General features: G+C 56.4%; 1 protein-coding gene across 1 annotated transcript; it reads left to right on the top strand.

Annotated features, from left to right (window-relative positions):
* Positions 1–1,070: 1,070 nt before the first annotated feature.
* ADAD2 (adenosine deaminase domain containing 2) lies at positions 1,071–6,945 on the top strand. Its single transcript, XM_057713339.1, is given in 11 exon segments — positions 1,071–1,332; positions 1,335–1,538; positions 4,463–4,598; positions 4,946–4,998; positions 5,086–5,211; positions 5,294–5,444; positions 5,523–5,690; positions 5,790–6,019; positions 6,115–6,358; positions 6,636–6,756; positions 6,841–6,945. Coding segments are annotated over 11 exon segments (1,800 nt in total).
* The last annotated feature ends 7,514 nt before the right edge of the window (positions 6,946–14,459 follow it).

Here is a 14,459-nt window from a genome sequence, read left to right as displayed (position 1 = left end):
TCCGGATACCAGTCCTTGAAAGCTTTGGGAGTTTGAGTCTATCCCGCTCCCCCCACCTGCTCTTCCTGAGTCAAATGTTACCGGTTCTACCAACTGCTCCTCCTACGCCTCAGTATCCACACTGCCCCAATCCAGGCTAGTGTTCTCACAGCAACAACGGTGAGGAAGCTTACAGGCTGTAAACTGAATAACTGACCACGTTTTCCCGTTCACTGGCTCCTACAAGACTGAAAATTTCCACCCCCTTCAAGCAATTGTGTTGCATGATAGCAGGCCATGTGTAAATTGTCTTCACCCCTAACTTCATTTTATTTTTGCTATTTTCCCTTCATCCCTAGTTCCTCATCTTAAAGAATTGCTCTCTTGAGATATTTTTACGAACCAACCAAGAATCCCTTCTGAAAAAAAAAAAAAAAGAAAGTGGGGGAGTGGGGGGATGGACAGGGTACCAAACGACTCATTTTAGCTAGAGTGCACATGGAGCGCTTACAGTTGGCTGCAGGAAGGCCTGCGGTGAACAGTTTTAAAGTGTAGGTCCTAAAGATTCTGTGGGGCTGCTACAATTGAAAACACCTTCATTTATTGAATGAGGACCGCCCTCCTCGCCCCCCCCCCACCGCCGCCAGGCTCAATTAAACTGCTGAGGGCAGGCTGGCATGAGGAGGCGTGCGTGATTTGGGGGGCATCGTAGGATGGGAGCAGGGGTGAAGTGCTGGACCCCTCCCCTGGTCTTTGCCTCCCCAATATCACGCAAGGGCCGAGAAGAAGCTGCCGGGGATGCTGGGTGCCCCATCCCCACCTGACACCTGAAGCCCCGCCCCATAAGTAGGATGTTGGCCAGGTGGCCACTCAGTCCACACCCAGGCTGTGGCTGTCTGGGAGACCGGCCTTCCCATTGGCTGGGCACACTGTCTGCCACAGCTTTGTGGGCTCTCATTGGCTAGGAGTGAGCTGGGAGGCGGAGCTCGCCATGCCACGTGCTCCTGACACGGGAGCTGGCTCTCGCGTGTAAAAGCGCGCAGGGGGCGCGAGAACGTGCCGGCTGTCTCTCGAGGTCCTCGCGTCCGGCCATGGCTTCACAGGCCAGTGCAGCCCCGGACGACGGGGGTCGCAGGAAGCCCCGCCTGGCGGCGTCGTTGCAGATGAGCCCCGGGCGCAACCCCTGGAGGCCCTCGGCCAACCTGGGCCAAGGCCCCTGGGAGCCCGTGCCCACCCGCAGCGGGGAGGACAAGGACGATGACCGGGGCGGGCAGCCCCAGGCCTCGGTGGCGGCGGCAGGGCATGGTGGGCCCGGGGTGGGGACCGGAGTCGGGGAACCGGGGGCAGCCCGGGCACGGGGAGACTCGGGGAGGGGGGGATGGGGAGGTCCCCGAGGGCCTCTGTCCCGTCCGCAGGGCCCGCGGGGGACTTCCTGACGGAGGCCAGACAGCTGGGCCTGCAGCTGAAAGACCCGCCGCCGGGCCAGGCCGTGGCCTTGCTCACTCAGTACGCGGCCAGTCTGGGCGTCTCCCTGATCTTCCGAGAGGACCAGACAGCAGGTGAGGGCCAGGGGGCTGGGACGGCAGCGTGCCCTGGGCTGATCCCAAAGGAAGCGAGGAGGACTGTAAGGAGGGCCTGAGCCTGGGGCCCCGAGGTGGGCCCTGCTGGGAGCAGCGTGGGGCCAGGAGCCCCGGGTCCACCGGATTTCTGACGGGCAGGTCATGGCCCCTTCTGAAGCTCGGGTTGGTTAAAGGACCCGCCTCAAGCTACCCAGCCTTTCAGCAGGCTTTTTCTGAAGGCCAGTTACATACAATCACAGTTGCCATGCCAGCATTGGAGAGGAAGTACCTGAGTGAGGGCCGGCCAGTCAGAGACGTTATCAAACACAGTTTGATGATGGCGACACTGCAGAGACGTCGTCATTACAATCCTCCCTCCCCTCCCCGCTCCCAAGAGCAGGACACCAGGTCCTACATTCAACTTCCCATCTTTAAGCCAGCACATTCCCTGCTTCTAAGGACGTAGCAAGAGAATCATCCCTTGAGCTTTTAGGAGCACTTGTAAAACTTCCTAGGGGAACCCCAGCCGAACAGCTCCAAAAGAAATAATTGTTAAAAATCTACCTGGGATTTGTTGTAATCAGGTATGGTAAGACAGCAGCCATGAGAACGATTGTCGTGAAGGAAGAAGTAAATACAGGTCCTTAGAAACAGGCACAGCTGGCCACGCAGCGCCATGTGGGAAAGGAGGGGGTGGTCAGGAGGCAGAGGAGGGGGAGTGCACAGCCCAGAGCCTTTATTGGGGTTTTTTGGGGGAAAGAATGGTTGAGGCAGAGCAGGTATGCAGGGCAAGCTTAGGATTGAGGAAGGCAGGATACTGAGTCAAAGGTTAGGAGTTATGGGGTTGTTCCTCGTTGTCCAGTGTATGGCCTGGGGGGCGATTTAGAGTATGGGTAAGGTTGGCTTGTGTGAGAGTTAGATGGTTGGGGTGTAAGCGCTGGATTGTTTGGTTTCTTTTTGTTTGTTTTTAAGCTCTTTATTGGAGTATAATCACTTTACACTGTTGTGCCTGTTTCTACTGCACAACAAAGTGAAACAAGTGTGTTTATATGTGTATCCCCAGATTGGTTGGTTTCTATATGAAAGGGCCTACTTGCAAGGGAGTCACTTGCTACGTCCAGGAATTAGCTAGGCCCTGGAGGGTCAGTCTCTCCAGGACCAAATCCCCAAATTCCAGAGCATCAGGAATGCAGAAAATAAGGAAATCGATTCAATACCAGTGATGCTGGCTAACATTCATGAGTTCTGGAGAATGGGCCGGGTGTTGTTTGAAGGCCTTCAGACACAGTAACTCGTTGAGTCCTCACAAGTATTCTTCAAGGGAGGCACAATACCGCTACCACCACTTTACAGATGGGAAGGCTGAGGCCAGAGAGGCTGTAGTTACAAGGGGGCAGTCTGGTTTCAGAGCCTGAGCTGAACCACAGGGTAATATTGCCCCTCCCTTCTGTCTAAGGTCCCCTTTTCCACCGTTCACATGGGTAGACATGCTTTTGGTCATTTTTAATTTTTATTTTGGTAAACTTTCAAAGAATAGTATAAAAGAGCTCTCATAAACTCTTCACCCAGATTCGCCAGTTCACATTTGCCACGTTTACTTTGTGTACGTCTCTCTCTCCCTTCTATATATTTATATATAAATATCCACATTAATTTGTGTTGCACAGTCTGAACACTGATTTACCCCTTAAACATTTGCTAAGAACAAAGATCTGGTTTTATACAATTGCAGTACAATGATCAAATTCTGGAAATTTAACATTGATATAATACTATTAATTACCATTGACGTTCAAATTTTAAAACTGGTCACAATAATGGCCATTTTTTTCCAACCCAGCATGACCTATTACATTAGCCTCTTTGATCTCCTCTTATGTGAAACGGTTCCTTGCCGGCTTCAGGACTTGAGTGTGTTTGAAGAGTAAGGGCCAGCTGTTGTATGGAAAGCTCGTCCACTTGGGTGTGTCTGTTCCCTCAGGATTGGGTTCAGGTGATGCGTTACAAGCGGGAGTGCCTGTGGCAATCTCGGGTCCCTGGCCATGCATCCCACCGGCAGGCCTGTGATCTGTTTGTCCTACCCCTGAGGTGTCCGCTGGGAGGGCCTGACTAGGTGGCATCTGCCAGGCATCTTCACTTCCCCCTGGGTGCATCAGCAGTCGCCCGAGGGGGCGTTTGGAGATGGTGTGGCCGTCCCGTTCCCCAGGACACCGTCACCTCGTGGTTCTAGCATCCTCGGATGGTTGTCCCAGATTTGACTGTTACCACGCTGGCTGCCGTGGAGGCCTGATGCCAGCCTGCCTTCTGCCAGCCTGCCTTCTGCATCTGCTAGTTGGCATTTTTGATGCCCTTTTAAAGTAGGCAAATCTCCGTGCTAGGGAGGGGTGCCGAAATGGAGGTTCTCTTCCAAAAGGGAGCCCTTTGGGGTACCAGTTTAGCAGCAGGTACCAGTGAATACTGCGGACGTCAATGAATGTATGCCCTTTGACTAAGTGATCCCAGTTCTAGGATTTTCATCTGTCTCTTGTGTCATAAGAAACACCTGAGATGGCAGAGTTTGGTAGACGAGCCTTTCAAATGTAGAAAAGAAATAGAGCCGTGTGTTTGGGGGAAGGCGGAGGACCTCCATCCTGGAAGCAGCGTAGCCCTGGATCTGGTCTGCGCACCACCTGGGCATGCTCCCTGCCCTTTGTGTGCCCTTCTGTAGTGTGGGGTCATAGGGACCTTCTTCAGAGGGGCTTGTGAGGATTCTGTGAGTGAGGATGGTCCGGCACGCCAAGGCCTGTGCGGGCCTGGGCCGCGGTCGGCAAGCCCGTCTCCTTGTCATTCTGGCCGTCCTCGCTGTCAGGCGTCATGGCCCTCCTAGAAAGGGCCCGTGCCGAGAGTGAGGTGCACGGTGCTACTCCTCAGCCCCTCCTCCCCAGACCCCTGCTCGCCCTTCTCTGTGTCCGTGGAGCTGGATGGGGTGGTCTGCCCTGCGGGCACCGCCAACCACAAGCCGGAGGCCAAGCAGCAGGCGGCGCTGTCCGCCCTCCACTACGTCTGGAGTCAGCTGGAGAGCGCAGCTACAGGGGCAGGTAGCCCAGGGCCCCGAGCCCCAGCAGGGGCGGCTGCGTGTGTGTGTGGGGAGGGGTGCGTTGCCGCAGAGGGTGCGTTGCTGGGCATCAGGGCCCGGCCTGCAGGGAGCTGCGGGGGGGATGTGAGCGGACCCCTGCCCTGAGGTCCTTTGAATCCCACCCACCCTGGGGGCAGGGGCTGCTGGGGGCAGCCCGGGAACTTTTAGCTTCTAGAGGATGACCCCCCCACCACACACACACTGCTAGCCAATGGGACTTCTTGGCTTCCTGAAGGACAAAGGATGGGAGGGCAGACCCCAGCACCCACGGCAGCGCACCCCTTGTCTCTCTTCCAGAGCCCCCAAAGACACCCAGCCAGCCTCCACTCGCCCCCCTGCACGTAGGTAGGTGGGCCCCCATTGACCTGACCTCTGGCATGGGAGGGGCACAGCCTGTGGGGCTTCTACCTCCACCCTCCCTCTCACCCACAGAGAACATCCTGACACACGAGCAGCGCTGCGCGGCCGTGGTCAGCGCCGGCTTGGACCGCCTGGTGGAGGCGAGCTCGCCGTACCAGGCCTGCAAGGGGACTGTGGCCGCGGTCATCCTGGAGAGAGGTAGGGGCGGCCCTGCCCCTCTCCTTGGAAGGCCCCTGGGCCTCTTGCCTCCGTCCAGTCATCTCTGCCCCCTTCCCCACAGAGGTGCCCGGGGCCCAGGGCCACGCCAAGGAGATCTACCAGCTGGTGGCGCTGGGCACCGGTGGCAGCAGCTGTGCCAGGTGGCTGGACTTCTCGGGCCGGCAGCTCCACGACTGCCACGGTCTGGTGGTGGCGCGCCGGGCCCTGCGCAGGTAACGGGCGGTGGGGGGCCCTCTGCTGCAGCCCGGGCCGGGATGGGCCGCCCCAGCTGCCGCGCCATCTGCCCCCAGGTTCCTGTACCGGCAGCTCCTGCTGGCCACGCAGGGGGGCCCCGAGGGCAAGGAGCAGTCCGTGCTGGCCCCCCAGCCGGGGCCCGGGCCCCCCTTCGCCCTGAAGCCCCGGATCTTCCTGCACCTCTATGTCAGCAACACCCCCAAGGGAGCTGCCCACGACATCTAGTATGTGGGGCGCCTGGGGAGGGGGGCCTGGCTTGGGCCGGTCCGGGGAGGGCCGCGTGGGGCGGGGGAGAGTGGCCCTGACCCCCGCGTCCTCCACAGCCTCCCGCCGTCGTCGGAGGGCAGCCTCCCGCACAGCCCCCCGCTGCGCCTGCAGGCCCACATCCGGGGGGCGCTGAAGCCCGTGTGCCACATCGCCCCCGTTCTCCTCAACACCCACGTGGGCTGCCTCTCGGCCAGCGACAAGCTGGCACGCTGGGCCGTGCTGGGGTTGGGTGGCGCCCTGCTGGCCCACTTCCTGCCCCCCCTCCACGCCACCAGCCTGGTCCTGGGTGAGGCCCTGAGGGCGGGAGGGCCGAGGCGGGCTGTGGGGCGGGCAGAGGGTGGCAGAGACTCAGCTGTCGCCCTGTGCCTTCTGCCCCCACAGCCGACCCCTGCCACAACCCCCTGACGCTGAGCGAGGCCATCCACTCCCGGCCCAGCCTTGACAGTGTCTTGGGGCCGTGCCTGCCACCCCCCTATGCCCGCACCACACTGCACCTGTTTGCAGGGCCCTCGGTGGCCCCCCCCAACCTCCCCCCCAACCTCTGCCATGGCCTGAGCCTCAACTGGAGCCTGGGGGACCCCGATGTCGAGGTGGTGGACGTGGCCACCGGGCGTGTGAAGGCCACGTGAGAAGGGCCTGGGGGGGCAGACTGCAGGGTGGCCCGGCGCTGGGGGGTCCCCATCCCCCTGCCCGTGGGGGAAGAGTGTGCATCTAGTCACCGGCCTCTTTCCAGCAGTGGGACCCATCCTGTGATCCCCAGGCTTGTCGGGGCGCAGGGTGGCGTGAGGGGAGCAGGGGTGGCGTGAGGGGAGCGGGGTGGTGTGAGGCGCGTGGACTGGGCCCGAGAGTTCGGCCCTCCTTTGCCCTCCCCTGACGTTCAGTCCCTCTCTCTCCATCCCCAGCGCTGCCCTCGGGCCTCCCTCCCGCCTCTGCAAGGCTGCCTTTCTCGCGGCCTTCCGCCAGGCTGCCCGCGCTCTGGGGACGTCCCACCTCCTGGCCTTGAAGACCTATGAGGCAGCCAAGGTCAGCTCTTTCCCTGCCCTGGAGCCCTCTTTCTCCTGCACCCCCGGCAAGCACCCTCTCTCCACCATCTCATCTCCCCCGCAGGCTGGACCCTACCAGGAGGCTCGCCGGCAGCTGTCTCTCCTCCTGGACCAGCAGGGCCTGGGGGCCTGGCCCTCGAAACCATTGGTGGGCAAATTCACAAACTGAGACTGCCGGGGCCACCGCCCCTGAGCCCAGGGGGACCCCGCTGGAGGAGTGCTGTTTCTGGGCGGGGGCACGGGGCGCAGAGAACTGGGTGCACAGGGTGCAGTTGAGGCTGGAGGGGGGGCTTGGCCTGCTGGAGGGATGGGGGCTGTCACACATTTGGGCTGGAATAAAGCAGCAGCTTCTGGTGTTTCTGTGTGTTGTCGGTTTTTGGGGGACGAAGGGAGCCTGGAGCCCCTTTGTTTGTGAAGACAGAAGCCCCCTGTGGTGGCTGGAGCTCGGCTGGACCCCTCGTTATAGAATCACTACCTCATTGCCCCAGCCAGCGTGCCTGGGGGAGGTTGTGTGGTGTCCGGGGCAGCAGGTGTGGGAGCACATCCTCCCTGGTCTGCTTCCTTTCCCAGAGCTGACCTTGGGGGAAAGGGCGAGAAGGATGGCGCCTGGTCAGAGGCCCAGCTGCTGCCGGGAAGGGTGCGGGCAGGAGTGGGGGCAAGGCCTGGGCAGGCGGCAGCCCCCATCCCGGCCCTTGAGGTCCTCTGGGTTCTTACAAGTGGGTGGGGCAGCCCAGGGAGCTAGCAGAGGTCTCATACAGAGTTGGTCCCGGGCTTTCTCTGTGCCACCCCAGCTGTCACACCGCGTGAGGCTGTGACCACCAGAGCCTGTGTGCTCACTGAGGCGGGGGTAACCAAGCCTGCCTGTCCGGCCAGGTGGGTGTGTCTCCTTCCTCCTCCTCCAGGGGCTGCAGTGAGTCTGTGGGGCTGCCAGGCTCTCCGAGGAGCTAGGGTGTGGAGGGAAGACACTGTACACTGCACGTGCGTGCGCGCACACACACCGCCGTGCACATGTGTGGTGCATGCATGCCTGTCCCGGGCACCTCCCCAGCCTGGACAGGGGCCGTGGAGCAGCAGCACAGGCAGCTGTGAGGTCTGGGGGCCTGGGGCCGGGGTGATCGAGGACCACGCCAGCCCCCGCCCCGCACCCTGTGGCCGAGGCTTCCTGCTCCCCCAGCAGTTTCAGGGTTCGGAACTCCAGGCTGCCCTCTGCAGGGGGCTGGGACGCTGGGCCAGGCGGGAGCAGACACTGACACCCTGGGATGGCATCCCCTCCCTCCAAGCCCCTCCCCCCCCCGGGGTGTGTGTGACCTTGGTGGCAGGCGCCCTGTTCTCCTCCAGCCCACCCAGCCTCAGGCTGGGCTATCCCTCTGCCTGCCCGATGACCCGTGCCCTCTCCCTTTCAACCAATGCTGCTGCCAACGAGGGGACATGGCAGGGAGGTGGTGGCAGAGGGAATAACTGACAGGCCAGAGGCTCCAGTAGGCCCCGTACCCGAGGCTTTACAAACACTGTCATGTTGAAGCCTTCCGCCAACCAGGTAGATGCTACCGCTGCCCCGTTTTACTGGTGAGAAGACTTCCAGGGTGAAGTTGGGTGACCTCCAGAAGAGCACGTGGGGTCGGGATAGAGCTGCAGTTCCTGTCCAGGCATCTGACTTCTAACCCCCCAATGCCACTCACTGCCTGGGCTGCCACTGGAGTGGCTTCTGTGACCTTGGACAGAACCCCTGACCTCTTTTATAATGTGACTGGACCATACATGGTCCAGGAGCTCCCTTCTGGCTCTGACCATCTCTCCTCTGCTCTTTCCTAATGGCCACGGGGGCGGGAGATGCAGCCTTTGCCGTGAGAGAAAGAGCTGCGGGCCTGCGGGTTTGGGAGAATGTGGCTGGGGGAGACAGGAGTAGCTGCGAAAGGCAGGACAGGTGTCCAGGAACGCGCATATGCAGAGGGAAATTTGAACCAGGATGGAGTGTCTCTAAAGCCAGGTAAGCGCTGATTTTGTTTTTCTTTAACTGAGAAAACAGCGAGGTTATTTACCAGTGTTGTTATTTAAAAGAAAACAACTTAGGCCAACTTTGAAATAGTGATTTCTCATGGTTATTTTTCTCAGGGATAAAGAGAATTTTTAAAACACCCAAGCCTATTAATTAGCGCCTTTATTACACATTGTTTTCCCCTGGAGATCATTTTAATTGATTTACCTTTTGTCCTGCAATGGTGACTACAACCAGATCCAGAAGTATACCAGCCGTTCCAGACTGCAGCTCCATGCAACGAACCTTCTCATATTCATCAATCACATAATCAGCGGGGAGACACTTATTCAAAATGACATTAACTCTGCTGTGTTCTGCCAAGTAAGTAATATTTGTCCCCGCGTCACATAAATCTGCCTGTCCAATCCTTCCCCCCCAAGACAGTCCCCAGTACACAGTATTCACTCAGCTCCTTTGACTCAGCGTGTTTATTATTCCAGGGTGATGATAAAGCTGCTTCTGAAACGGGGCGCCTATTAATGTCTCCTTGGCCCGATCCCCTCTGGGTGGAGTTTTGCCAACAACAGCATATTTGAACAGGGAGGCGACGGAACCTAGCGGTGAGCGAGCCAGGCACAACTCAGATGCCGCTTCCTCCACAAGGCCTTCGCCACCCTTCCCTGCAGCTCCGAGCTCCAGGGAGCTTCCCTGCACCGTGCTGCCCCTCCCTGTGTGTGGTCCTCACCGCTGGGCACAAGTGTGGACCCAGGAGGCCAAGGGGCCACTCCACCTTTCCAAGCCTCAGTTTGCCCACCTGCGTGGCCCCACAGGGTCGCGGTGGGATGAACTGGGAAGTGTGCCCGGCACTGTTCCCGATGTGGGCGGTCCTCGTTGGTGGTTGTCGGTGGGCCTGGCTGCTCCCAGCTTCCGGAGGTCAGCCTGTTGTCTGTTTCACTCCATCTCCCCCCGCCCCAGGGGGTCTCCCACGTAGAAGGTGCCCAACAAACAAGCGTTGAATGGAAAATGTATGAACAATAGGATCTTCTCTTTACAGGAGTGGGCTGGAGGGAAAGAACAGAAACCCTGTTCTAAAATACAGCTCTAGAAGACGTCTTGAAAATTTCTATTTTATCGTGAGCTCTTTTTTGCTGACGTATAGAAGCACTCAAAAAGACCTAGAGAACGTGGATTAAACCGCACCTGAACTCCTTGTGGATTGTCAGTTATAAGAATGAATGTCTCCTCTGTTTGTCTGCTTGTTTCATGAAGTCTGGGTAGAGTTTCCTGTAACTGATGTTTGTGGGTGTGTCCTAACAGGGTATAGTGTTTGCTCACATCATCTCCCAAATGAGCCGCCTGCATGTAAAGCCTTGCGTCAGGGTCTGCTTCTGGGGAAACCCAAACACCTGGGAGAACCAGGACAGACCCCCCTCAGAGCCGGTGCCATGGCTCTGCCTTCTCCCAGCTCCACTCTGCCCTCTTCCCTCCTAGGACTCATCACAGGCTCTGCTTGTCCTGTTTATTTCCTTCTTGACTTACCTATGGTCTGTTTCCCTGCCCTACTCTTCCCCTCTACCCAGGACTACAGGAGCATCTGTCTTGCTCACAGAACAATGCCTGCCACATGCCAGGCTTTTAAGAAACACTGCCCCACAAACTAACCATTGCCCTTCCGACTTCTGACTTGGCCATGGCCCAGGGGTGGATGAGCTCTGACCCCTGCCACCCACCATCTGGGGCACCCTCCCACCTCCTCCCACATCCCCAGGTCAGCCCCAGCAGTCCCTGAGGCTAGACCTGCCCCAGTGCACCAGAGAAGCCACTCATCGCTTCTTAATACAGTTTAATGTTTCTCTAGGAGTTGCAGGGGTTGGGGAGTCCCGAAAGCTTAGTTAGCAAGGCGCCAGGTGAAACTGCTGAGTTTCCCAGGGGATCTTATTTCAAGCCAGTCATTGACTGAGCACAATGGAAGCCTTTGGAACAGCAAGATTGGCTAATTTTAGCTCAGGGTGCCCAAATCCATTCTTTTCCCCTTTGTCCCCCTTACAGCAAAGGTGATTTATGAAAGTCATGTGCCTTCTCCGCGTGTCACCTGGAGCCGGAGGCCGGGGAGGCAGGGCTGGGCTGGCGCAGCCTCAGCCGGGCTGCTCTGGATGGCCCAGGAGCCACAGGGTCGGTGGGGACAGCAGTGTCCCTTTGTTTGTTTTATTTTTAACCGACATTGTGTTCCAGGAGGTGCCCCTTGGTTAGATGTCAAATAATGAATGAGCCCAGCACTGGGCGAGGGTCAGGAGGCTCAGAGCTGTGGGCGCTGCCTGTCAGTCCTGGCTGTGCCGCCTGTGACCATGTGACCTGCCACATCACATCCCCTCCCTGGGCCTCCGGGTCCACACCCGTAAAAGGGGCAGGTGGGGCCCAGTGACGGTAAGGACTGTTAAGCTCTGAGAATCTGTGAGGCAGGCAGCTCCTGGACTTGGCAGGGTTGGGAGGGCAAAGGTTGGTCCCCTCCTCGTGGCAGGTGGAGAATGAGGACCTTCTCTGAGCCTTGGGGATGGGGTCACCTTCCAGGCAGACCCTCTCTCCTCCTCACCGAGGTGCCGGGGTTGGTCCTTCTAGCATGTTCCATCCGGCCTGCATGGAAGCTGGGGTTATTTCTATTTCTCATTTAAATGCCTTCCGACCGGCCAGCATTCCCCAGCTCTCTGTCTCTTTCTTACTCTCCACTGCCCTGCCTGCGTCTCCTGGGATCACCTTCCAAATAAAGGACTCGTATGTCACCGATGAGGGCATCCCCGGATGTGATACCTCGAGAGCAACACAACCTCTGGCCAGAAAAGCACAGCCTCAATCTAAGCACTAGGAGACAGGGGATGGACATAAAATGAGGCACTTTCTATAATGCTAAAAATGGGAGGTCTATATTCACCCCAAATTTCCATGTCATCTATGTCGAAGAAAAGCTGTGGAAAGATCCACTTTGCAGGACGGTAAAGAGATAGGACAGGAAATCTGACATCCAGTCCTACACTGGACACTGTCCCAGATGGGAAAGTCTATAAAGGATGGTATTAGGTCAGTTGACAAAACTGGACCAGAGAGTAGATTAGATTAAAATATTGCATCCAAGTTAAATGTGCTGACATTGGTAACTGCATTGTGGCTTCGTAAGAGAATATCCTTATTCTTAGGATCTATACACCAAAGTTTTTCAGGTCTCCTTGGGCTCTCCATCTTAAAATGAAAGAGTTGGTTTATCCATCCTTTTGTTTGGGGGGAGGAGTCATAGATTCCTTTGAGAACCGAATGAAATCATGGGACACTGCACTCTGAAATGCACATAATGTTCATGTGCTTTGTTGCATGTCATTTCCAGAGATTCCCAAACCCCTTGTGGAAACTTTTGGCTTAGAATCCTCGACTGATCATCTTCTGATAGGCTTTCCAGTTACCACCTTCTAAAGTTCTGAAAGCAAAGTGCCATGATATAGTCATCTACTCTCAAACAGTCCAGAAAAGCATACTATGTAGAGAGAATTAAAAACTAGAGAGATCAAATGATAAAGCAAACGGGGCCACATGTTTTTTAAAAGGTGTATTGGAGTCGTCTATGTACTATTTTCGTTCGTTACAACTTTTTGGTCAGTTTGACATGTTTCCCAAATAAAATGTTGAAAAATCAATTGCCTGGTGCCCCGTAAGCATTCGACAAGTGACACCCACCGTGAGCATTACAAGAGGGAGTGCAGGGAGGGAGTTTCACGCCACCGGAGGGAGGCAGGCAGGGGGCACGTGGAGCCGTGCAGCCAGGCACTGGGGATGAGGTGCCCAGGTGGATGGATAGGAACGTGGTGGGCAGCTGGTGGACAGGGATCTCCGTGAACCCCTATTCAAACTTGAACTATTTGTTTATTTTTGCTAAGGGAGCAATTCTGTGGATAGTCAGGGACTATGGCTAGCTTTTCTTTCTCACCTCTCTCCCTGTTTCTTACCTGCTTCCCTCTCTCCATCATATAAGTTTTTGCAATGAACTTCCCAGAATCTCAGACTGTCCACACTGGGAGGGAATTTAACAACCATCTCATCTATCCATGCTCTCCATGGGATCAGTGAGAAAAGGAAGGCCCGGTGAAATCAATTTCCATGCCCATGTTATACAAAGGGTAAGAGGTGGTGCCCAGAGACCCCAAGACCACCCTCCTTACTCTGTGCAGGGTGGCACAGCAAAGTGTTACAATGTTGTCTTGAATATTTTCTTTGAGGTCTTGGGCACTGTTTCAGAGGAACCTAAGAGCCGATACACTAGAAAGAGTGTGCTGCTGGGAGTCAGGATACTTGGATCTAATTGAATGAACTGGCTGTGTGGCCTTGGGTAGGTGGCTTTCCCTCTCTGAGTCTTGGTCTCTCCATCTGAAAATGCAGACGTTGATTTACTTAACTTCTTGTCCTTTTTCAGGGGTCATAGATTCCCTTGAGGGTTGATAAAATCATTGAACCCTTTCTCAAAGCTGTGCATTTTGAGACGCGCTTAATCTCCGGAGGTTCACGGACACTTCCTGGAAAACACCTGCTTATTCTGTCGTCTGATGGGCCTTCCAGGTGTCAGTTTCTCCCGTCCTAAAAGTCATGAAAATAGAATCAGTGGGTCAAGCCCCACCTGCATTGCATTGAAGAATGAATCCATCCATCCTCAAGTCACTTGGGCTCAACTCTGTCCGCTAGAGAGGTGTTGAGGCAACATTTTAACGTTGCCTCGGGGAGCCACATGAAAATAAGCTTGAAGTAAAGGGCCCTTTGCTCTTCACCTGTAGCTGGAAAATTTTGACTTTTGGCTGCAGTCATGCCCACGGGCCTCCGAGAAAAACAAGCCCTTCTGGGAATTGCAAGACTCCTTTCAGCCAATGGGGATGAAGAGACCGCCTAGCAACTTGCTGGTCATCCCCATCCCACCCAATCAGCACAAAGGAAAGGCTGCTCTGCCTGGCTAGACTAACACAAGGAGACCAGTCCCCCGGGACACCACAGGGAGGAAAAAATAGACCCTTTAATTAAGCCCCACATGCAAGCAATCAATTCCAATTTTCCACTTCTAATTTGGTAAAGAATTTCCACCAGGCATGTGCTGAGACACTACAGAGCCTCATAATATTGGTGATAGGCTCACCTATTTTTCTTTTAGTCCTGGTGCATTTTGTTCAGATGACTCGTATGGGAAACAGAGGAAAAGAGAAAGGCCCGGGCGGGAGCCAGTCACAGGACGCAGCACAAAAAGTCTCCAATCAGAAGAGGGAGGACCAATGTGGGTCTGATGGGGGTCCCAGGCCGTCCTCGGTCTGGGGTGAGCTCGCCCCGCAGTGGGGGCCGTGACTGAAACGGGGGAGGGTGTCTAAAAATTTGCACATTCTTTTAAAACTCATTATTTGCAAGCGTTACACCTTGGGATCCAGAGCTCTCCACCCACACAGCAGCCCTGAGGGTCTTCGTGGGACCCCAGCCGGAAAACCACAGACCTAGTCCAACCCCTGAAATTGACAGAGAGGGGCTAAAGTACAAGTGGCTTTTCTAGGGGGTAGCGCTTTTCCTTATGAGACTGGCCACTGTGCCACTATGCAGAGCACCTATTTCGTGAAATGTCAGCATGGGAAGGACTGGGGGGTGCCCCGCTGACTTTTGGGGGGCTAGAGGGATGGGGACGTGTGTGCCCGTCA

The sequence above is a fragment of the Hippopotamus amphibius genome, chromosome 16 (assembly GCF_030028045.1).
Source record: "Hippopotamus amphibius kiboko isolate mHipAmp2 chromosome 16, mHipAmp2.hap2, whole genome shotgun sequence".
In the NCBI taxonomy this organism is placed as follows: domain Eukaryota; kingdom Metazoa; phylum Chordata; class Mammalia; order Artiodactyla; family Hippopotamidae; genus Hippopotamus; species Hippopotamus amphibius.
The sequence above is the reverse complement of the archived record's forward strand: the minus strand, read 5'-3'. Positions and strand labels throughout refer to the sequence as shown.